The sequence below is a fragment of the Cynocephalus volans genome, chromosome 9 (genome assembly GCF_027409185.1).
Source record: "Cynocephalus volans isolate mCynVol1 chromosome 9, mCynVol1.pri, whole genome shotgun sequence".
Taxonomy (NCBI): domain Eukaryota; kingdom Metazoa; phylum Chordata; class Mammalia; order Dermoptera; family Cynocephalidae; genus Cynocephalus; species Cynocephalus volans.
Window position 1 is genome coordinate 101,533 of NC_084468.1, and position 23,554 is coordinate 125,086.

The 23,554-nt window shown below is 35.9% G+C and overlaps 1 protein-coding gene across 1 annotated transcript in view; it reads left to right on the forward strand.

The window, feature by feature from the left end:
- LOC134386374 (zinc finger protein 420-like) overlaps positions 1-16,915 on the forward strand; it is a 29,763-nt gene extending 12,848 nt beyond the window's left edge. The window contains exons 3-5 of the mRNA XM_063108501.1: positions 10,987-11,113; positions 11,360-11,452; positions 13,175-16,915. Of these exons, the coding sequence (XP_062964571.1) occupies positions 10,987-11,113; positions 11,360-11,452; positions 13,175-15,555 (2,601 nt within the window). The 3' untranslated portion in view covers positions 15,556-16,915. The remainder of the gene's footprint in view (positions 1-10,986; positions 11,114-11,359; positions 11,453-13,174) is intronic.
- The last annotated feature ends 6,639 nt before the right edge of the window (positions 16,916-23,554 follow it).

The following is a 23,554-nucleotide window of genomic DNA, read 5'->3' on the forward strand; positions in this document are numbered from 1 at the left end:
ATTTCAAACTCAGCAAGTTCTGGCTCCTTTACATTTTCTTTAAATTTTGTTTCAAAATTGAACATCTTTGTTTTATTGTTACTTATTTATTTATTAATGGATGGCCTATGTGGGGATCCAAATCCTTGATCATAGTGTTATCAAAACTGTGCTCTAACCATGTTAGTGATCTGGCCAGCCAGCCATCTTTACTTTATCTCTCCTCATATTTTCTCAGTGACAGAGGAGACCAGGTAGCACTTTTCCCATTGTTCACAGAATTCTCCTTTGGCAGACCCCTGAGAGGTTGAGATATTGTTTCCATTTTCCATGCTATCAGGCAATAGTGTGGCCCACATCCTTCAGTGCTCCGTTTATTTCTGGTAATATATTTTGTGCTAAAGATTCTTTTGGCTGGTGTTAATATTTCCACTTAAGCTTTTCATAGTTAGTGTTTGTGTAGTATTTTAAATTTTTACCTTGCAGTCTGTTTGTATCTTTGTATTTGAAGTGTATGTCTCTGGATAGCATATCATTGGGCCTTACTTTCCTATAAAGCCTGGTAGTTTTTGCCTTCAGTAGAATATTTAAACTAATTCCATTTAATATTATTATTAAAAGGGATAGATATGTCTGCCATTTTGCTATTTTGTTGTTTTTGTCATCTCATCTGCCTTTCAATCCTTTGCTTTTCCTCTTTTCCTTTCCTAAATTATTTTTCAGTTAATCAAATATTTTTAAATATTTTAGTTTGTTCCATCTATTAGTTTTTAAAATATTTATTTAAATTTTAGTTTGGTAAAGAGAGATACACATAGCAAAAAATTTAGCATTTGTTCCACTTTTTACCTTTAAGTACTGTTATGTATATTTACATTGAGGTGCAGGAGATGTTCAGAACTTTTTAATCTTGGAATACTGAAGCTCTATGTCCATTAAATAACAACCCTGAATTTTTCCCTCCTTGTAGCTTCTGGCATCTGACATTCTAGTTTGGTTTCTCAAAGTTTATCTCATATCAGTGGGACCATACAATTCTTGTGATTTCATGAGTGGCTTATTTCGCTTTGCATAATGTACTCACTGTTCCTTGTTATAGCATATGTCAAGATTTCATTTCTTTTTATGACTGAATAATATTCCTTTCTGTGTACATGCCACCATTTATTTACCCATTCATTCATGGATGGACATTTGGGTTGCTTGCACCACTTCACTGTGTGACTAACGGTGCTGTGAATTCCACTGGTGTGGAAATATGTTTTGGAGATTCAGCTATAAATTATTTTAGATATATACATTGAACTTGGACTTCCGAGTCACATGGTAATACCATTATTTAATTTTTTGAGAAGACTGTTTTTCCTTAAATAGTACAGGGGCTGCACCATTTTACATCACCACCCACAGCATGCTAAAGTTCAATTTCACCAAAACATGTTATGCTCTATTGAAGGTGAAGCGATATCATGGTGGTTTTGAATTTGCTAATGTTTAATGATGTTAAGCATCTTATCATGTGTTTGTTAGACATTGGTATATCATCTTTGGAGAAATGTCTATTTAGTTTCTTTGCTATTTTTTTGTTGGGGGTGGGGTTGGGGTGACTGCCTGGCATGGGGAACTGAACCCTTGAACTTGGTGATAAAATTCTGCTCTGTAACCAACTGAGTAAACCAGCTAGCCCCCTCCTTTGCTTGTCTTTTAAACAGGCTATACGTGTTGTTTTATAGCTGTGGAAGGTTTTTTTCATTATGTATTCTTGATGTTAATTTCTTATGACATAGGTGACTTACAAGTATTTTATATTTTGAGGTTCTGACAAATAGTATTCTGTTTTTTATTAAAGATCCTACTTGGTCATTACTGGTGTGATGAAACATAATAAAATTTTGTTTCTTAACCTTGTGTCCTGCAATCTTGCCACAATCACTTTTAACTCCAGGAGTTTTTCCACTTATTTACTACAATCTTTTACACAGATACTCATATCACATGCATCCAAAAATGATTTTATTGACTTATTTTCCCCAGTCTGTAACTTTTTTTCATTTTCTTCTGTTATTGCATTATGAAGTACTGTTAGATGTTGTGTGAGAAGGCCCATTCTGTTCGTGTTCCTGATTTTCTGGAAAAGCTTTGAGTATATCACCAGGAATAATAATGTTAAGTACAGTTTCTTGTAGATAGTCTTTATCTAGTTGTGGAGGAGACTTTTTATGATGAATGGGTGCTGTATTTTGTCATAGGCTTTTTCTGAATCTGTTGATATGACCATTGTCTAATTTCTTTGTTTTTAGTGTTTTGGGGTGAAGGATTAAACTAATTGGTGTTCAAGTATTGAAAAAGCTTTGCATGCTTGGGATAAATACCACTTGGTTGTGGTGTGTAATTTATTTTAAACATTGATTGATTAGGTTTTTGAAGATTTTCTTAAAGATATTTGTATGTTCACATGAGATAATGGTTTGTAGCTTTCTGTTGTAATATCTTTATTTGATTTTGGTATTGAGTTAATGCTGTCCTTGTAGAATGAGTTGTGAGGTAACTTATTTTCTGTTCTCTGAAATAGATGGTAGAGAGTTGGTATAATTTCTTCCTTTTAAATGTTTGGATGAATTACCCAGTAAACACATTGAGCCCAGGTGCTTTCTGTTTTGAATACTATTATTTTGTTAACTCAATTTTCATAATAGGTATAGTCCTATTCTAATACTGTTTTTTATTGTGTGTGAGTTTTGGAAAATTGTGTCTTTCAAGGAACTGGTCCATTTCATCTAGGTAATGAAATTTATTCCCAGCATTGTTCATAGCATTTATTGTTTTAATGTCCACAGTCTCTGTAGTGATGTCCTCTTTTTCATTTCTGATATTAGTAACTTCTGATCTGTGTCATTATCTTTTTAGTTAGCTTACCTGTAGGCTTATCAATTTTATTGATCTTTTTGAGGAATCAATTTTTTGTTGACAATTTTCTATTGATTTTCTTTCTTAATTATATTTTTGCTCTAATTTTCATTTTTCTGCTTCCTTTTAATTTGCTCTTTTTTTGTACTTTCCAAAGATAGAAACTTAGCTTATTGATTTTAGGTGTTTCTTTTTAAAAAAATATGTGCATTCAATGCTGTCAATTTTTTGAAAGTATTATTATTTCTCCATTCCACAAATTTACATAAGTTGCATTTATTCTTTTATTTACTTAAAAATATTTTAAATTTTTTTCTTGAGATTTTTTAATTCTTTTATTTTTATTTTTATTTTTTTTACCCATATATATTTCCAACACAGAATTTTGCCAAAGTGCCTACATGGAGACTACACTACTGCATCTACCTGAAACCAGTACTAAAATGCCCCATTCAACAGTCAGTGTAAAACACATCCACAAAAGGAATTTCCTCCCCTCAAAGCCCACACTTGAATATTGGGAAGAAACAACTGCTCTACCTGGTGACTAGAGACCAATTGAGAGATACTAGAAATCTGAAAAAAAAAATCTTGTGACACTACCAAATGAACATCATATTTTTCACCTAGCACACCATATACAGCAAGAAGTCCTTGAAATGACTGAAAAGGAATTTGAAGCAACAATCTCAAGGAAGGTCAATGAGATCAAAGATGACTCAGAAGGCACAACAAAATGAGAAAAAGTATCCAGGATCTCAAGAAGGAAATGTGCAAAGAGACTATTGCCCTAAAAAAAGAATGTAGCAGAACTCATGGAACTGGAAGTGTCATTAAATGAAATTTGTAACATAACTGAGAGCTTTATCAGCATGCTAGAATGAGCAGAAGAACAAATTTGTGGTCTTGAAGACAGTCTTTTCAAAATAACACAAGTGGACCCCCCCCAAAAAAGAAAGAAAAAATAATAATTAAAAAAACCCCAGAAAGTGAAAGAGAACGAGCAGACAACCTGAAGCCACACAAACATCTGAATGATGGGTGTTCCAGAAGAGGAGGAAAAAGAAAAAGGGATTGGTAATGTATTCAATTAAATAAAAGCAGAAAACTTCCCAGGTATAGGGAGAGAATGAATTTTTAGGTTGAGGAAGCTCAAAGATCCCAGAATCAATTCAATTCAAAAAGATTCTCTCCAAGGTATGTTATAATCAAATTGGGAAAGCTGAAAGACAAAGAGAACCTTAAAAGCAATAAGGCAAAAACATTAACTCACCTATTAGGGAGCCACTGTCAGACTAACAACAATTTTTTCATCAGAAAACTTAAAAGCAAGAAGAGAATAAGATGATATATTCAAAATGCTAAAAGACAAAAATTGCCAGCAAAGACTACTATACACAGCAAGTCTGTCTCTTAAAAATGAGGGAGAAAGAGTATATTTCCCACAAAAACAAATATGATTGGAGTTCACCACCACATGACCAGCCCTACAAGATATTCTCGAGGGATTACTGCATCTCATATCGAAACAACAATAATCATTACCATGAATACAAAAGAAAGAACAAAACTCAGGAATAGAACAAAACAGCTAATGTTAAAGAGAAAAAAACCTATCTAACCACCTCAAAAAAAAAAAAAAAAAACCAGAAGATAAACCATAAAATGGGAATAAAGGAACAAAAGGTATTTAAAACATCCAAACAAAAATCAAAATGACAGGTGCAAGTCAGCATATCTAAATAGTGATAAATGGAAGTCAGCATATCTAAATAGTGTAAATAGATTAAATACCTCACTGAAAAGACACAGAATGACTAATTGGATTAATGATAAAAGGATTTATCCAGTAAGAAGATATAATAATCATAAATATATATTCAACCAACATTGGAGTACTCAGATAACTAAGGCAAATGCTATTAGAACTAAAGAAAAATATAGACTCTAATACCATAACTGGGGACCTGAATTCCCCTCTCTCATTGGACAGATCATCTAGGTGAAAAATCAACAGAAACATATGATATAAACTGCACTTTAGGCCAAATGGACTTGGCAGTTATCTCTGGAACATTTTATCCAGCAACCACAGAATATATATTTTTCTCATCAGCAAAAGGAACATGCACTAGGATAGACCACATGCTAGGTCACAAATCAAGTCTCAACAAATTTTTATAATATTGAAATTATTTCCTTTATATTTTCTGATGACAATGGATTAAAATGAAATCAATAACACAAAACTCTGGAAAGTTTACAAATACATAAAAATTAGCATTCTCCGGTATGACCTCTGGGTCCAAGAAGAAATTAAAGAGGAAATCAAAACTCTTGAAACTAATGAAAACAAAGACAAATCATATCAAAACATGTGGGATACTGCAAAAGCAGTACTGAGGGAAATTGATTGTGATAAATGCTTATATTGAAAGAATAGAAGGCTACAAATAAACAATTGAATACTACATCTCAAGGAACTAAAAAACTAAAAACAATCCAACCCCAAAACTTGTAGATGGCAAAAAATCATTAAGATCAGATTAATACTAAATGAAATAGAACCTCCCAAAATGATACAAATGATCAATGAAAGAAAAGGGTTTTTTAGTTTTTTTGAGAAGTTAATCAAAATAGACACAACTTTAGGTAGGCAAACTAAAGAAAGAAGAGAGAAGACAAATAACAATAATCAGAAGTGAAAAAGGAATCAAAACCTATGCCACCAAAACACAAAGAATCATTGGACACTCTTATAAACAACTATACACCAATAATTATGAAAACCTGGAGGAAATAGAGAAATTTCTGGACACATAAAAACAATGAAGACTGAATCAGGAAGACATAGGAAACTTGAACAGACCAATACCAAGCAATGAGATTGAAGCAGTAATCAGAAATCTCCCAACAAAGAGAATGCCAGGACCAGATGGCTTTACTGCTGAATTCTACCAAAAATTTAAAGAGGAATTAATACCAATTCTCTTGAAACTATTCCAAAATATTGATACAGAGGTCATTCTCTTAAACTCATTCTATGAGGCATACATCCCCCTGATCTCAAAAGCAGATAAAGACACCACCAGAAAAGAAAACTATTGGCCAAGATATTTGATGAATATAGATGGGAAAATCCTCAATAAAATATTAGGAAATAGAATACAGCAACACATCCAAAAAATTATACATCACACTCAAGTAGGATTCATCCCAGGGATGCAAGAATCCTGCAACGTACACAAGTCAATAAATGTGAAACACTACATCAGCAAAATCAGAGAAAAACCATGTGATTATCTCAACAGACTTTGAAGAAGCATTTGACAGAATTCAACATCGCTTCGTGGTAAAGAGTGTGAGCAAATTAGGTATAGAATAAAGTATCTCAACACAGCAAAATACATATGATATACCTATATATGATAAACCTAATATCATTGTCATTTGAATGGGAAGAAGTTGGAACTTTTCCTTAAGAATTGGAACAAGACAAGGATATCTACCCTCAGCTGTTATTCAACATAGTATAGGAAGTACTAGCCAGAGGAATCAGGCAAGAGAAAGAAAGCAAGGGCATCCCAAACAGAAAAGAGAAAGTCAAGTTATCCCTGTTGGCATACATAATGATCCTATATACAGAGAAGCCTAAAAAGTCTCCAAAGAAGCTCTTAGATTCAGTAAACAATTTCAGTAAAGCAGTAGGATACATGCAAAAATCACTAGTGTTTTTGAACTAGCTGAAAAAGTCAAGAAAGCTGTATTCCATTATGATAGTCACCCCCAAAATAAAATATCTTGGAATACAGTCAATGAAGGATGTAAAAGATCTCAACACTGGAATCTACAAATCACTGTTGAAAGAAATGAAAGAAGACAACAAAAAGTGGAAAGATATTCCATGCTCTTGGATTGGAAGGAATGGATTAAAAAACTTAAATATAAGACCTGAAACTATAAAATTCCTAAAAGAAATTATAGGGGAAACGCTTCTGGAAGTAGGACTGGGCAAAGACTTTATGAATATGACCCCTACAATGTAGGCAACAAAAGAAAAACCAAATGGGATTATATCAAATTGAAAAGCTGCTGCACAGCACAAGAAACAACAGAGGAAAAGAACAACCTACAGAGTGGGAGAAATTATTTGTAAACTATGCATCTGATGAGGGATTAATATGCAGAATACACAAATAACTCAAACAACTTAATTGTAGAATAACAAGTAGTCTGATTTTAAAAATGGGCAAAGGAGCTGAATAGGCATTTCCAAAAGGAAGATATACAAATGGCCAACAGATACGGGAGAAAATGCTCAACATCACTCAGCATCCAGGAAGTGTAAATCAAAGCCACATTGAAATATCTTATCATTCCAGTTAGAATGGCTACTATCAAAAAGGCAGAGAATAACAAATGCTGGTGAGTGCAGAGAAAGAGGAACCCTCCTATACCATTGGTGGGACTGTAAATTGGTGCAGCCATTATCGAAAACCATGTGGGGGTTCCTCAAGCAACTACAAATAGAACTGCTATGTGACTTAGCAATCCCACTACTAAATATACATTCAAAGGATTGGAAATAATCATGTAGAAGGGACACCTATACTCCCATGTTTATTGCAGCTCTATTTACAGTAGGCAAGAGTTGGAATCAACCTAAATGTCTATTATCAGAAGACTGGATAAGGAAAATGTGCTATATTTCTACAATGGAGTACTCCCTGCTTTTAAAAAGCATGAAATATTGCCATTCACAGCAACATGGATGAACTTAGAAAAAATTATGTTAAGTAAAATAAGCCAGGTGCAGAAAGAAAAATTTTGCATGTTCTCACTTATATGTGACAGCTAAGAAAATAAATAAGTAACTTAAAAATTAAATAAAAGAAATGTACAATCCCAATATTGCATTGAAGTTAAAGAGTAGAAAACAACTGAGATTACTAGAGAGAGGAAATGCTCAGGGGGATGGTGGAAGGGAGGTATTTGTAAAGGGTCACAAAAATCTTATTACACTATATATAGAAGAATATACTTATTATCCTGATTTGAACATCACATATTGCACATATATTGATATCCAATTCTTTACCTCAAAGATATGTACAGTCAACTATGTTGCAATGAAAAAAGCCTAATTAAAAAAAGCTTTTTATTGAACTTTCACTTATTTCTTTAGTTCTCTTTATGTATATCCAGATTCTAATCTATACATTTTTTCTTCTCTGTAAGTTTTTTCTTTTTTTTCACACTGCTTCCACTACAGGTGTCCTGGCAACAAATTCTCTCAATTTTTGTTTCCCTGAGAAAGTCTTTATCTTTTCTTCTTTCTTACAGGTTGATTTTATAGTGTACAGAATTCTATGTTGTAGGGTTCTTTCATCAATTGTTTGTATATTTCACTGTACTCTCTCCTTACTGACATGGATTCTCAGGAGATGTTGGGTATAATTAGTATCTTGTTTCTTTTTAGTTAAGATTTTTTTTCCTCCTTTTGGCTTCAGATTTTTTTTTTATTATTTTTGGTTTTCTGAAGTTTGGGAACTACATGCCTAGATGTAGATTTTTGGCATTTATCTGGTTCTGTGTTATCTTAACTCCCTTGGTCTTTGGCTTGGTGCCTGAGATTAATTTGTGGAAGTTCTCAGACATTATTGTTTTAAATGTTTCTTATATTTTTTTTTCTCCTTCTCTCTTCTGCTGGTTTTCTCATTACTCTATATTACAACTTTTGACATTGTCCAACACTCTTCAGATATTATGTTCTGTTCCTTTTGTGTTTTTCTTGTGTGTGTATGCTTTTCAGTTTTTATTCTCTCTGATCTATCCTCAAACTCAGAGATTTTTTTCTCAGCTGTGTTCAGTCAGCTATGTTCAGTTGGTGAGAGTGTGGTGTCACTACTATCAAGGACCACAGTTTGATCCCTATACTGGCCTGCCCCCTGTGTATCTCTCTAACATCTACATAATTATTTAAAGGATTTTCACTCATAGAACTTCAAATATCTTGTTTCCAAACAGACCAAATGCAAGTACATATATATATATATATAATGAGTTATTTATTCATATGATGAATTATATTGGCAGACTTTTTAATACTGAGCTTTCCTTTAATTGTGGAATAAATTTTGAAAATTCTTTTTGTCCTTCACATTGTATTTCTTTTCCTCTATCTTATATTAAAAGATAAAGTGCTTCTGCAGACTCTATCCTTGTTCTTGTTTTATTCTGTTTTGTTTTTAATTGGAAGCTCTTAAGTTTGCTGAATCATTCTGATTTCTTCAGGTAGCATTGAAATTTTGATATTTCCCTGCCTTGGACTAAACTTGACCCCCTGTATGACAGTGTTAAGATGGTGGGTAATCCTATTATGGTAGTTGAAAGATGGGTCCTTAACAATGTGATTAGATCGTAGGACCCTACCATAATGAATGGGTTAACAATGGTGGGCAGGGATGTGGTTCTGAGGGCTTTAAAAGAAGAACACATGAGAGGTTGACCTCAATCTGCCCTACCATTTTCTGCCATGTGAGACCCCTGGGTCACTGTCATCTCCACCATGTATCTTCACCAGCTGTGTTCCCTGGACTTTTGACTCCCCAACTTTTGAATCTGCAAGCAGTAAATTTCATTTTCTAACAAATCACCCAGTTCCAGGTATTTTGTTATAAGCAACAGAAATGGACTAATACATTTCCAAATCTTTATCTTTAGTTTAGATCTCTCTTGAACTCTGGAATCGTGTATCCAATTGCAATTTCTCTTAAACTCTGGAATCATGTATCCAAATGCAATTTGGACATTCCCACAGATATTTCAAGTATAATGTATTCAAGTCTGTTTTATTTCTGCCCATTATATTTTTCTGTCATTCTAAAAGCTACACTTTACAGTGCCATTACCTATTTAGCTGTAATTATGTAGAGAGCCTGAGAGTAAAGCACTTTTATTTTCTGCACAGGAATTTAGTACCACAGTGTCTTCCTGCTTTTTGTTTCTGTATTATTTTCCGCTTCTGTATGCTTCTTGCTCTGTTATTTGTTCATTTATTTTCTATTGGTTGGCCTGTATGGGGATCTGAACTTTTGACCTTAGTGTTAACAGAAGCATGCTCTTTCAAGTGAACTAGCTAACCAGCCTAGCTCTGTGTTCTAATGCAGCTGGTCTTCAACTACCCTGTTTTCTTCTTCTCTGATTCTCTCTAAAGCTTTTTCCATTCTCCTGTGGATGGCTATTAAATTGTAAATGTAGTGTGTAACTGATTTGTACTTACAAAACCACATTATTTACACCCTGTGTTTAGAAAGTGGCAGTGTTCACTCTCATTTAGACACAAGCAGTCCTTTGGCATGTGGGAAGGAAATTATGGAGTGCCTTTGTATATGCTTTCAATATACAAGTATTTAAAAAACAGCAGTTGCATATAATGTTTGACTTTTTGAAATAGAAAAATATTTAAATGCAGAACCATTCCATAATGTTTCTTTAATAGTGTGTGTATCTGTTATCACCACCCATGGGCATTCACTTAGACATGGTGTCATGTGTAGTTCCATTAATGTGGGGTGTCTTCCTTTGCTCTTGTGACTGCAGTTTCACTGTTGCCTCATACTCATGAGAACATGTGGTTGACATGGAAGAGCTTAACATCTTTGGCATTTCAGTAAAGTGCAAACAGAATGCAGCATAGAAATATATTTTGTCTTTCTTTCCCCATTCTCTATTGAACTTCTCTCAAAATTTGTTAATCTGAAACACTGGTTCAGGTATGTATTTATACTTATGTTTACAAACTTGATTATAAACTTCTTGGAAAAGGAGCATTTTATTCATACTTTTATAACTAACAAGAAGAATGGTTCATAGCTATAAGGTAAGCTTTGCAATCATATTTTTAGTAATTAATTTATTATTAAAGTGACAGGATATTCCTGCTGGGTTCCCCCCCCCCCCGCACTATGTGGAGAATAGAAAAGCAGCACCTTATTTAACACATAAGACACTCATCCTCACACAGAAGTGTGAACTCTGAGATTCCTATTTTGTGACCCAGGGCTGGTGGCTTGAATTGAGATCAATGTGCCATTACAGGAGTTGGTGTCACTTGAGGATGTGGCTGTGGACTTCACCTGGGAGGAGTGGAGGGACTTGAATGATGCTCAGAGGACTTTGTACAGGGATGTGATGCTGGAGATCTACAGCAGCCTGGTGTCATTGGGTGAGTTAAACTCCCCAGTAACTTTCAGGAGAAACATTTTGTTATTTTTTTTTATAAAAATAGGAATGGTTTATAGGGTTTTGTGCTATTTGGTAATGTTACATTTCATGAAAAACATGTCATCCCTATCTAACAAGTTTCAAATTGGCCTCTTTATTGTATAATTTCTGGAGCTGAGCTCTTATCATTCTTCCAAAGATTTGGCTTTACAGTTTTATAAAGTCCCATATTACTTCCCATTAACAGGGTACTGCATTAGTAAACCTGAGGTGATCCTGAAGTTGGAGAAAGGAGCAGAGGCATGGATAAGAAAAGGATACCCAAAGCAGTGCCTCCCAGGTTAGTAAGCACATCCTGGACAGAGTCCCAGAAGAGTAAAATGCCCCAGATCTTGACTGTGTTCAGCTGTTTCTAGCAGTTATTCCACAGGTCCGTGAGCTGAGGCTGGCTCATCTCCTTGCATTAAACACATGTATTATGTAATCTCTCAGATGGACTCATACATATATATCTCCATATTTTATTTTGCTATTTTTTAACAATGTATTTTCCTAAAATATAATCCCTACGTTTCTCTTCTTTGACATTTATTTTTACTATTCATCTTTTCAATATTCTCGGTTCCCCTCATGTCCTGCGTTCTCATGGACATTGGTTTTCAGACTCTGTCCTTTTGTGTTACTTAAAACAGAATATCTGTAACTGGGTAATTTGTGAAGACACAAACTCTATAGCTTACAGTCTGTTCTGGAGGCTGAGCATTACAAGGTCTAGGGGCTGCATGTGGTAAGGGCCTTGTTTTTGGTGGTGATTCTTGGCAGAATCCCAAAGTAGTGCAGGATATCATATAGGAAGTTGATAAGAAAATAAGGAAAGAGGCCCAGATATAAGCCTTCTATACCACCACATCAGAAATTATGGAGCTAAGGCTGACTTAGCACAGGGCATGGAAAAGGAGAGTTCTTGATTTTATAGAAGAACCAGAAGACTCATGGTATGAAGGTAAAGTGAACTGAGGGTTTCAAGTTGAGGGACTGAGATTGTTGTTTGGAAGTGGAATTTGAAGTTAGTATTTTCCTCTTCTCTTTGTAGAAATCATTCTAAAATGACAAATAAATTTAGAAATGTACAGGAGACTCTATTTTTTATGAGCATAGTAGCCATCCAAAACTCCAGTGTATAATACTGAAGTTTTCATAAGCAATGAATTATAAAGCGGGAGTGTGTGTTCCAGAGTTTGGGAAGATAATACAGGTTGATTTTATAAGGAGTCAAAAGCACCTTTTTCAAAGATGGTGGCAAAGCCTTGGTTGCAGAACCAAATATTTTAGACCAGCAGGGTGTCCTGTAGGGGTGGACTGAAGTTTCCTGTAGAGTAATGGTTTTTGAAGCACAGGAAGTCAGGTGAAATGAGTAATTTGTGGGAGGCTCTGTTTAGGGTGGGAAAAAGGAGATTTTATTATTTCAAAAACTTCCACACTTGTATAGCTATTTCCTAAGGAAGAGTAAAAGTATAGCAACATTAATGCAAAATTCTTAACCTAAGTCATTTTCCTCCATATGTGATGAAAAATTGGATCATTCTGCACCTGAAAGTAGCCTATTAAGGAAAACCTGGCCATATTCAAAGCAGAAGAATGAGAAAAAGAGCTGCAGGAGATAACCACTATTGTTATAAAAATAAAATAGAGTAAAAACTGTAATAATAAAAGAGAGTTAAAGAAAAAAGGGTGCAAAAACAAATGGAAGGTGATAAGCAATTATTTGAAATCTGCAATTAGGAAAAAGGTAAACATTATCAAATATTTCATCATGATTTAGAAACAAAAAAGTGAATGAAGAAGCAAAGAAGTATGTGAAATAGTGTTAGAAAAAATACTAATGCAATATAACATTATGTCAGTATAAAGAAAATCCATATACTTCTGAAGCCATTATTGATTTTTATAGAATCTTTTATTACTTGGATTGGGAGAAACTTCTCTACCTTTACATGAGCATGCAATAAAATATGCTTATGTGTGGCTCATGGAGATGGGTATTTTTTTTTTGTCATTTCAGATGTCCAGATAGTCAATGACCTAGTTGAGAGGAGCCAAGAAAGTCATGGTAGATACTTGTGGCGAGGTGTAATCATCAATGGCAGTCAATCAACTGAGGAGAGAGTGGAGTTAGCAAAATCACTGAATGCACATTCAATGCATATTTTGAATCTGTTTATAAATAATGAAAACTATTCAGGAGTGGGGCATGAGGAGTTTAACAAATGTCAGAATGCAGTTCTTCCAGAGACTGATGCCATGTGTGCTGGACAGAAATCTGATGAGCATAATATATCTGAGGAATCACACAGTCATCATGAGCATCTTAGTCAGCATCCTAAGATTCCAGCTGGGCAACTTTTTGAGTATAGTAGAAATGGACACTCCAATACAGTGCCAATAATATTTGCATATAAGAAAACTCATATGGGTGAGACCACTTGTAAATATAGTGAGTATGGGAAAGTCTGTAATAAGTCATCTGTCACTGCCCAAGAGATAGGTCAGGTAGGGATGAAAACTTTTCAATGTGTTGTATGTGGGAAAATGTTCTATAAAAAGGCTACACTTGCTCAACATCAGATTATACACATAGGAGAGAAACATGATAAATACAGTGAGTGTCAGGAATCCTTTATCAAGCTATCATACCAGCAATCATACCTTATTTCATATCAGGGAACATCTACAGGGAAAGCTTTTAACCAAAAGTCAGCCCTCAATAGGCATCAGAGAATTCACAAAAGTAAAACAACATATGAATGTAAGGAAAATTTGAAAGCTTTTAACCAAATGTCAGCCTTCAGTATGCATTGGAGAACTCACCCAGGTGATAAGCCCCACAAATGTAATGGATGTAGAAAAACAATTAACAAGCCATCCTTCAGAATGAATCAGAGTACTCACACAGGGAAAACCCCTTATGAATGTAAAGAATGTGGAAAAGCTTTTAAGCAAAAGTCAAAACTCAGCAGGCATCAGAGAATTCACAAAGGTGAGACACCATATGAATGTAAAGAATGTGGAAAAGCTTTTAAGTTAAAGTCATACCTCAGCAAGCATCTGAGAATTCACACAGGTGAGAAACCATATGAATGTAAAGAATGTGGAAAAGCTTTTAACCAAAAGTCAGTCCTCAGCATGCATCAGAGAATTCACACAGGTGAGACACCATATGAATGTAAAGAACGTGGAAAAGCTTTTAACCATAAGTCACACCTCAGCAGGCATCAGAGAATTCACACAGGTGAGAGACCATATGAATGTAAAGAATGTGGAAAAGATTTTAATTTTAAGTCAAAACTCAGCAGGCATCAGAGAATTCACAGAGGTGAGAAACCATATGAATGTAAAGAATGTGGAAAAGATTTTAACCAAAAGTCACACCTTAGAATGCATCAGAGCATTCACACAGGTGAGAGACCATATGAATGTAAAGAATGTGGAAAAGATTTTAAGTTAAAGTCATACCTCAGCAAGCATCAGAGAATTCACACAGGTGAGAAACCATATGAATGTAAAGAATGTGGGAAAGCTTTTAACCAAAAGTCATACCTCAGAATGCATCAGAGAATTCACACAGGTGAGAGACCATATGGATGTAAAGAATGTGGAAAAGCTTTTAACCAAAAGCCACACCTCAGCAAGCATCAGAGAATTCACAGAGGTGAGAAACCATATGAATGTAAAGAATGTGGGAAAGCTTTTAACCAAAAGTCATACCTCAGAATGCATCAGAGAATTCACACAGGTGAGAGACCATATGGATGTAAAGAATGTGGAAAAGCTTTTAACCAAAAGCCACACCTTAGCAAGCATCAGAGAATTCACAGAGGTGAGAAACCATATGAATGTAAAGAATGTGGAAAAGCTTTTAACGAAAAGTCACACCTCAGCATGCATCAGAGAATTCACACAGGTGAGAGACCATATGGATGTAAAGAATGTGGAAAAGCTTTTAACCAAAAGTCACACCTTAGCAAGCATCAGAGAATTCACAGAGGTGAGAAACCATATGAATGTAAAGATTGTGGAAAAGCTTTTAACCAAAAGTCACACCTCAGCATGCATCAGAGAATTCACACAGGTGAGAGACCATATGAATGTAAAGAATGTGGAAAAGCTTTTAAGTTTAAGTCAAAACTCAGCAGGCATCAGAGAATTCACAGAGGTGATAAACCATATGAATGTAAAGAATGTGGGAAAGCTTTTAACCAAAAGTCATACCTCAGCAAGCATCAGAGAATTCACACAGGTGAGAGACCATATGGATGTAAAGAATGTGGAAAAGCTTTTAATGAAAAGTCAACCCTCAGCATGCATCAGGGAATTCGTACTGGTGAGAAGCCACGTGAATGTAATGAATGTAGAAACAGGTTTTTTTTACAACGTCACAGTTGAGAAGACATCAGTATACTCACACAAGAAAAAACGCCTTATGAATGCAATATGACAGGCCTTGTACTGAAATTCCCCCTAACAGATAAAAAAGAATTCACACAAAGGAAAATCTCATTGAATGTAATTTATATGGGATAAGATTTTTCCAGAAGTCATACTGCAAGACATCAGAGAACTTGTATCCGGAAGAAGACCGGTAAATATACAGTTGTCCTCAGGCATTGAAGAATGTCTTGAGGATCCCCTATTGATATAAAATTTTGCTGATGCTCAAATCCCTTCTATAAATGTTGTAGTGTTTGTGTATTACCAATTCAATTCCTGCTGTGTATTTTACATCTTGTGTAGATTACTTGTAATACTGAAAAAATGTGACTACTATGTAAATTGTTGTTATACTGTGTTGTTTTTCAGTTGTAGAATTGTTTCATTTATTGTTTTTATTTACTTTTGAGGATTTTTGGTAAGTAGTTTCTTGAATCACCAGATGTGTAACCCTCAGATGTGGAAGGAGGACTGTAATGAGTGTGAAAACATCTTTTCTCCAAAGTCTCAAGGCTGCCTGTGGTTAGAGTATTTCTGCTTATAACATTGGTGCTCTTAACACAAATGATCTCCATACCAGCCATGTACCAAAAAATAAATAAATAAAAATAAAAAGAAATCACATCATAGCAGGCATTAGAGGATTTAAAGAGGGGAGAAATTCTAAATGGTTTAAACTGACTGTCTTTTTAAAAATAAAACCACTCTTTTCTCTTGTTTGCATAGCCTGCAATCTGAGCATTCCACGATTGGGTGGATGACCATGTAATTTAACTCTGTTCAGGGGAATGTAGATATAAGTGGTGAACATTCCTTCCAGTTCAGGCAACAAAATTTTTAAAAATTCCATTCAGTTCCTCGTTTCTCATGTTATTTGCAACTGAATAAAGATGACTCTTGGGTGCACTTTAGGGCCACAGGTGAAAGAAATCCACCCTAATTTAAAATAGAAGAAATTGAAGAAACCAGAAATATTCTCGTCACTACCCCAAAACCTCTGTTTACACATTATATAAGAAATTATTTCCTCTTAAGCCATTTTTATGTGTGCCCTGTTTGCATTACAACACAAGAGGTGCACTCCAGCTAAATGATTTTATAGACTTTCTGAGAGGATTTACCAGTCCTTGTATATGGGAAGAGAATCTTGTGTTGTCACCATTTATACCCAAGTCAGTTTGTGGGAAAACCAAATTATGGGGAGAAAGAATGCAATAGATGTGACACTTCTTATTGGGACAGTTTATTGAACAGTGAAAATAAAGTTAAATATCTTTCTATATCTCTATAATGTGTCAAAGCTTTCAAGAAAACTATCAACACTTTTTATATCAGAATTTGAAATGAAGAGAAAAATATGTAATAAATGTAAATTTTCAAATGGAAATCATAAATGGAGTATTTTTTTTTTCTTTTGTCCTTTTCGTGACCGGCACTCAGCCAGTGAGTTTACCGGCCAGTCCTATATAGGATCCGAACCCGCGGCGGGAGCGTCACAGCACTCCTAGCTCCGCACTCTACCAACTGCGCCACGGGCTCGGCCCATAAATGGAGTATTAAAAGTATTTTTAACATTTTCAGTGTTACCAATATTTAAATATGACTGGTGACACTACCTTCCAGGGGACATTGTCTGAAGACATTTTTGGTTGTCATAACTGAAGATTGGGAGGTGCTACTCCATTGAGTGGAAAGACACAGATGTTGGTAAACAGCCTACAATGCAAAAGAAAGCAACCTCACATGCAATACTTATGCATAAAAATGTTTGTTAAAAATGCTTCTTAATGGAACCCAGCATAACTGTGGATAGGTAATATGTACACTTAGTATAATAAATAGTTTGGTTTGACTTCCTTCAGGATTTTTGACATTAACTGCCACTCTTACTTCAGTATATTTTGTTAAATATACTGTCTAAGATACTGCACTACATAGATTTTTTTTTTAAATAGAAGTTGACCAGTAAGGGGATCTGAAGCCTTGACTTGGTGTTGTCAGCACCATGCTCTCTCAAGTGAGCTTACCAGCCATTCCTATATAGGGATCCAAATCCATGGCCTTGGTGTTATCAGTACCACGCTCTCCCCAGTGAGCCACAGGCCAGCACAGATTTTTTCCTACTCTCCCATTTTAGGTAAATTTGTATGACCAGTATTACAAAACTAAGTAAAGGTAATTTTTTAATGATGTTTGAAGCTAATGCAAAGTGAGTCTATGGGTTGAATAGAAACATTTCTATGTGAATGCACAAATTCATGGGCACATAATTGTAAACAACTTGTTTGAACTTATTTAAACAGCTGTAAAAAGTAGTGATTTTCTTATTTTACTCAGTGAAATGCAGTGCCTGGAAGGGATACTTTTCTTTTATACCTATTCCTCATATTTTGAAATGGTGCCAAATCATAGGTATGAGTGTGTGCCACATGCCCTATAGCTAAGAAATCTTGTGTTTCTGTTTGCGGTGATGGAGTGCTATTTTGAATCTTGCCACTAAGAGGTAAATCCCAACTCTACTTGTGTATTGCCTTGTGCATGGCTGTGCTTGTGTGTAGTTCTCCAGACCTAGAGATGGCCCCAGAGCCTATTTTCACCTATGGAGACTTCTCAAGTCTGTGGTGACTCCCTGTCTGCCATCAGAGCCCTTGGTGGGGCAGAGAGCCAGGCCCCAAAGAGGGGTATGAGCAAGTAAGACAAAATGGTGTCCAGCATAGAACCTAAGGGGTGGTTGGAGGCAGGGTCTCTGGGATCCTTTTGGGCAGGGAGGTCATTTCCATCTGCCACCATTCTGTCCCCAAATCTCTGGTAACAGTGGGCAGAGAGTACAGCACCATCATTTATTTTTCATTTTTCACTCTAATCTTTATTATTTTCTTTTTTCTGTTTTGGGAGGTTTAATTTTCCTCCTTTATCTAGGATTTTATTTGGAAGGTCAGGTCATTTATTTCAGAACTTTCTAAACTGTATACATTTACAAATTTAAATTTTACTCTAAGCCCTTTTTAAATTTTGGTATGTTGTATTACACTGTTTGTGAAAATGTTTCAAATTTTAGTGTCGTTTTTATGGCTCACTGGCAGTTTGGGAGTTTGTTCTTTTACTTTCATGCAGTTGTGAACTACTGAAGTATCATTCAGTTAATAATTTTCTGTTTAAATCTATTGTGGTCAGGCCGGCCTGTGGCTCACTCGGTAGAGTGCGGTGCTGATAAATCTATTGTGGTCAGAGAACATACACTGTATAATTTCAATCCTCAAATTTATTCAAGATATTTTATGGCATCACAGATGGTCTTTTCTGGAGTATGTTCCAAGGGCTTGAATAGATTGAGTATTCTGTTGCTGGGTGTTGTGTCTATATATACATATCTTTAAGTTCAAGTTGTTTTATAATGTCCAAGACTTCTATACCCTTGTCAGTCTTTTGCTGAGTTGTTCTATCGAATATTGAAAGTTGCACTTAACATATCTGAACATTTACATAGAACAGTCTGTTTTACCCTTAATTTCTTCTCTAATTACTTTTATTTGATGTTGGACTTATTTATTTTGTGCATGTATACCTACAATTGTTATGGTGTCCTCCTGAATGACACTTTTGTCATAAATGACTCTCTTTATTACTAGTAACAATTTTTTTTTGAGCGGCAAGGGGATCGCAACCCTCGACTTGGTGTGGTCCGCACCACGCTCAGCCAGTGAGCACACCGGCCATCCCTATATAGGATCTGAACCCGTGGCCTTGACACTACCAGCGCTGCACGCTCCTGAGTGAGCCACAGGACCGGCCCCCTAGTAACAATTTTGTTTTAATTTTGTTTGTTTGGTATTAGTAGGGTCAGCTGGTGTATCTGTGTTATGGTTATGTTTACATTGTATATCTTTTCCTGCCCATTAACTTTCAACCTGTTCATATCGTTGAATTCAATGTGTTTCTCTTGTGCTCAATATATAGTTTTTTCATTTTTTCTAATACTATTGGACAAGATTTTTTTAAAAAATTTTATTTTGTTTTACTTGACAGGTTATAATGGTATGTGCTTATGAGGTACAATCTGATGTTTCAACACATTGTGAAATTATTAAACCAGGCTAATTCACATATTCATTATCAGACACACTAATTTCTTTGTGGTGAGAACATTTGAAATTCACTTTGTTAGCAACTTTGAAATGTACATTACTATTAACTCTATTCACCATGCTGTGCAATAGATCACCAGAACTTATTCCTCCTGCTGAAGCGAAACTTCATACTCTTGGACCAAAACATCCCCACTGTTATTTTACCCCATTCTAACCCTCAGTTTTGGTAAACTTCATTCTTCTCTCTGTTTGTATTAGTTTGACTTTTTAATAGTCCACATATAAGTAAATTTAAGTGGTTCTTGTCTTTCTGTCCCTGGCTTATTTTATTTAACACAACGTTTTCTAGATTCTTCTATCTTGCCACAATTGACAATTTGTTTCCTTTTTAATGTCTGAGTAGAATTTTATTTTATACATAAACATTTCTTTTATCCATTCATTCATTGATGGGTGCTTCTATAATTTCGATATCTTGACTGTTGTTAATAATGGTGCCATAAACATGGGAGGGCTGACATCTCTTTCGCATACTGATGTCAGTTCTTTTTGACATATACCCAGAAGTGGGATTGCTGAATCATTTGGTTTTTTTATTTTTAGCATTGTGACTACTTTATGCTAGTTTCCAAATTGGTGTTCTAATACACCTTGTGTATTCACACCTTCATGAATACTTATCTTTTATCTTTTTGATAATACCTGTTCTAACGGGTCTGATGTGATCTCATCGTAATTTTAAATTGCATTTCCCTTTGGATTAGTGATGTTGACAGTGTTTTCATACATCTGTTGGCCATTTCAAGTCTCCTTTTAAGAAATGTCTATTCAGGTTTTTGTTCCCTTTTTGAGTAGGATCATTTTTTATTTTTATTGAGTATTCTGAGTTCTGTATATGCTTTAGATTTAGCCAATGTGAGATGTATGGCATGCAAATGTTTTCTCTGAATCTTTGGGTTGTCTCCTCACTTTGATATTTGTTTTATTTTCTGTGCAGAAGCTTTTCAGTTTGCTGGTATAAATTTCTTCTAACCATGAGAATAGCTAAATTGAAGTTTTACATGTGAAGTCTGTACTTTATTCAGTTTCTTCTCTAGTTTCCACTGGATGTAAAATTGTTTTAATTGTGTGTCAACATTTTGTCTATAATGCAGCTGTAGCTAACACCATATTATAGTTAGAAAAATGAGAGTTTGCAATTTAGGTTTGTTGCTTGAGGTCTCAGACTGGCTGTAAAGCTTTTCCACCATGCCATATTCTTCCATTCTTCTGTGGAAACCATGCTTACCAGTCTGGAAGCCTGGGTGAGCCTCTCTCTTCAAACTCACCATGTTACTGGCTTACTTGGCATGGGCTCCTGTCAAGAGAAGGGATCTTTTGTCCTTAAATCAATGTGTTTGGACCCAGAAGATGCACACCTTTACTTCAGTCCTTGACCTTAAAAGGGTTAATGCATATCCGTGAATTTGAAATGGCATGACGTATACACAGTTTTAAGACAACGTTGATTGACTTTCTTCACACTGAATATATTAGATATGCTCCTGTCAAAAAGTCAGTTATGTGTCTTATGTCTGTAAGAGGACAAACTACACACAGCTTCAAATTACATTTCTTTTTCTTCAATAAACCAGTGGGAACGATAACATGGAACTGACTTGCTTTGGATCCCAGAGCACTGACTTTTTTTAAAAATTGGTCCCAGATCCTCCAGGCCTGTGTGGAGAGGGTCTCAGTCCTTGTCCCTCTACCCTGGGAGCTCCAAAAACCTATCAGTTCTTATGTCAGCATTCCAGGGACCCAGAAGTTAGGAAAACTCTGGTACAGGCTGAAGGCAGAGTGAGGCAAAGTCTTTACAAACAACCAGGGACTTGGGGTTGCTGGGACAACCTCTAACCCTCCCTCTGCACAGGCTCAGCTGAAGTGGGTTGCACCAGAATAATGTCTTCATTTCCCACAATCCCCTCTGGTAAGTTCATGGTTGGGTGTGTCCGCCAGGCCTGGAAGGGCATCGGGTCATGCACAGTGGGCAGCTGTGGGTCAATTTCCTCAAGAACTTCTAGGGACTTGGGACTTGTCTTTCAGAGGTCACATCTCAGCTAGGACATCTCCACAATCTACTTGCTTGTACCAGACTCCACTCAACCAACACTGTGCCTTTGTATCTTTGCATTTGCTGTGTCCACAGCAAGAGTGCCCTGTCTTGCCGACACTCCTCTTAGGATTCCCATGGTCCTCATTGCCCTCAGTCCCCTACCCACATTTAGGTGCTCTTTTTGCTCCCTTCCACCGAATATGAGGACTTTGCACCTTTCTTGGACCAACCTCTTCATGAATGTTCAGGACTTGAAGAGGATCCTGCACACCACACTTGTCAGGTCTTCCTTCAACTGGATGAAAGGGGTGGCATAGGAAGGTGCAATGGGGGAAGAAACGGGACAGGTGGAGGAGAGACAAGAGGTAGTGGACAGACACAGAAAGCAGGTGAAGAGGACAAGAGTCTACATTTGTTGGGTGTGACAGGTGTTCTATGCCCATCAATGCTGCTATTGCTGCAGGTACTGGTGGTGCTGGATGGTAGCCTCCAGGAGCTCCTTGGCTGCCTTGCAATAGCTGCCTGTGGGCTGGTGGTAAGTGGTAAGCACCTCTTTCTCATTCTGCCCTCTCCATCTCTAACTATGCATCTTACCACATGGTTGCAGCCTCTTGGCTGTGAAGTAAGAGCTCCTCAATGATGATGGATGGTCCCCTGTCCCACACAGGGAGCACAGCTGCATCTCCAAAGCCTTCAGGTTTGTCTCCACCGACTTCAATGTAGAAAAAGGGCCAAATGAGTAGGTGAGGTCAGATAAGATCCACCCTCCTGCCCTGGCCTCTCGTCCACTGAGCAGCTGTCATTATATATATATTATATATAATATAACATATACATGTAATGTTATTGAAACCAATCCCAAAAGGAGGAATCGTTAGCAATATGTAGTAATATACTTTTCTACTTACTCCTGGTATAATTCCTTTACACACAATAATTCAAGAATGAAAGAATCATTTGTGCTTGTACCAAGTACATTCATTTCTATAGGTGGAATGCCTCAATTTGGGCTTCCAGATGTTTAGACAACTGGACAATAGGAGGCAAATGTGGATTGGGATATTTGACTCCTCTATTATCAATACATAATAGATCTAAAACAGATGATTAGAATTATTATTGCACTAGTCTCCTCCCACTACATCAAAGCGTCAAGCATGATTTGCCTGGTTAATTATGGAATTCTGGGTTTTCTTCCTTTGGCAGATCTCTTGAACAAAGTATGCTGCAGCCACTAATGAAGAAACAATAAGAAATCTTTTCTGCTACACTAGGAATGTTTGCAGTCTCCAAAGGCTGTTGCTGCACAACAGCATATTAACATTACTAGCCAGGGTAGTCTCAAGTAATAGAATTGTTCTTGATTGTCTATTAACTAAGTAAGGTGATGTCTTTATTATTGCAAATACTGCATGATGTACCTGAATAAACTCTGAGGAAATTGAGACATAGTTGCATAAAATAAGAGAGCAAGCCACATGGCTACAATAATTCTCACCTAGTTCCCCATTGTCATTTGATCTACATAATTAAATGTCTTTTACTGTAGGTTCATGGCTTAAAACCATCATGCAACCTAGAATGTTCACAAAGTTGTCATCTTTCCTTTATTTCTTTCTTTTAAAACTATGTACTTGTTATCTATTAAAGTTCTGCAGAAATGCAACCACTGACAAAATGATGTTTGCCCAGTGCTCTGAGATAACTACCAATACCTGCAAAACAGATTAACTTAAACATGACACCTAGGTAACCCAGACACAAAAGCACC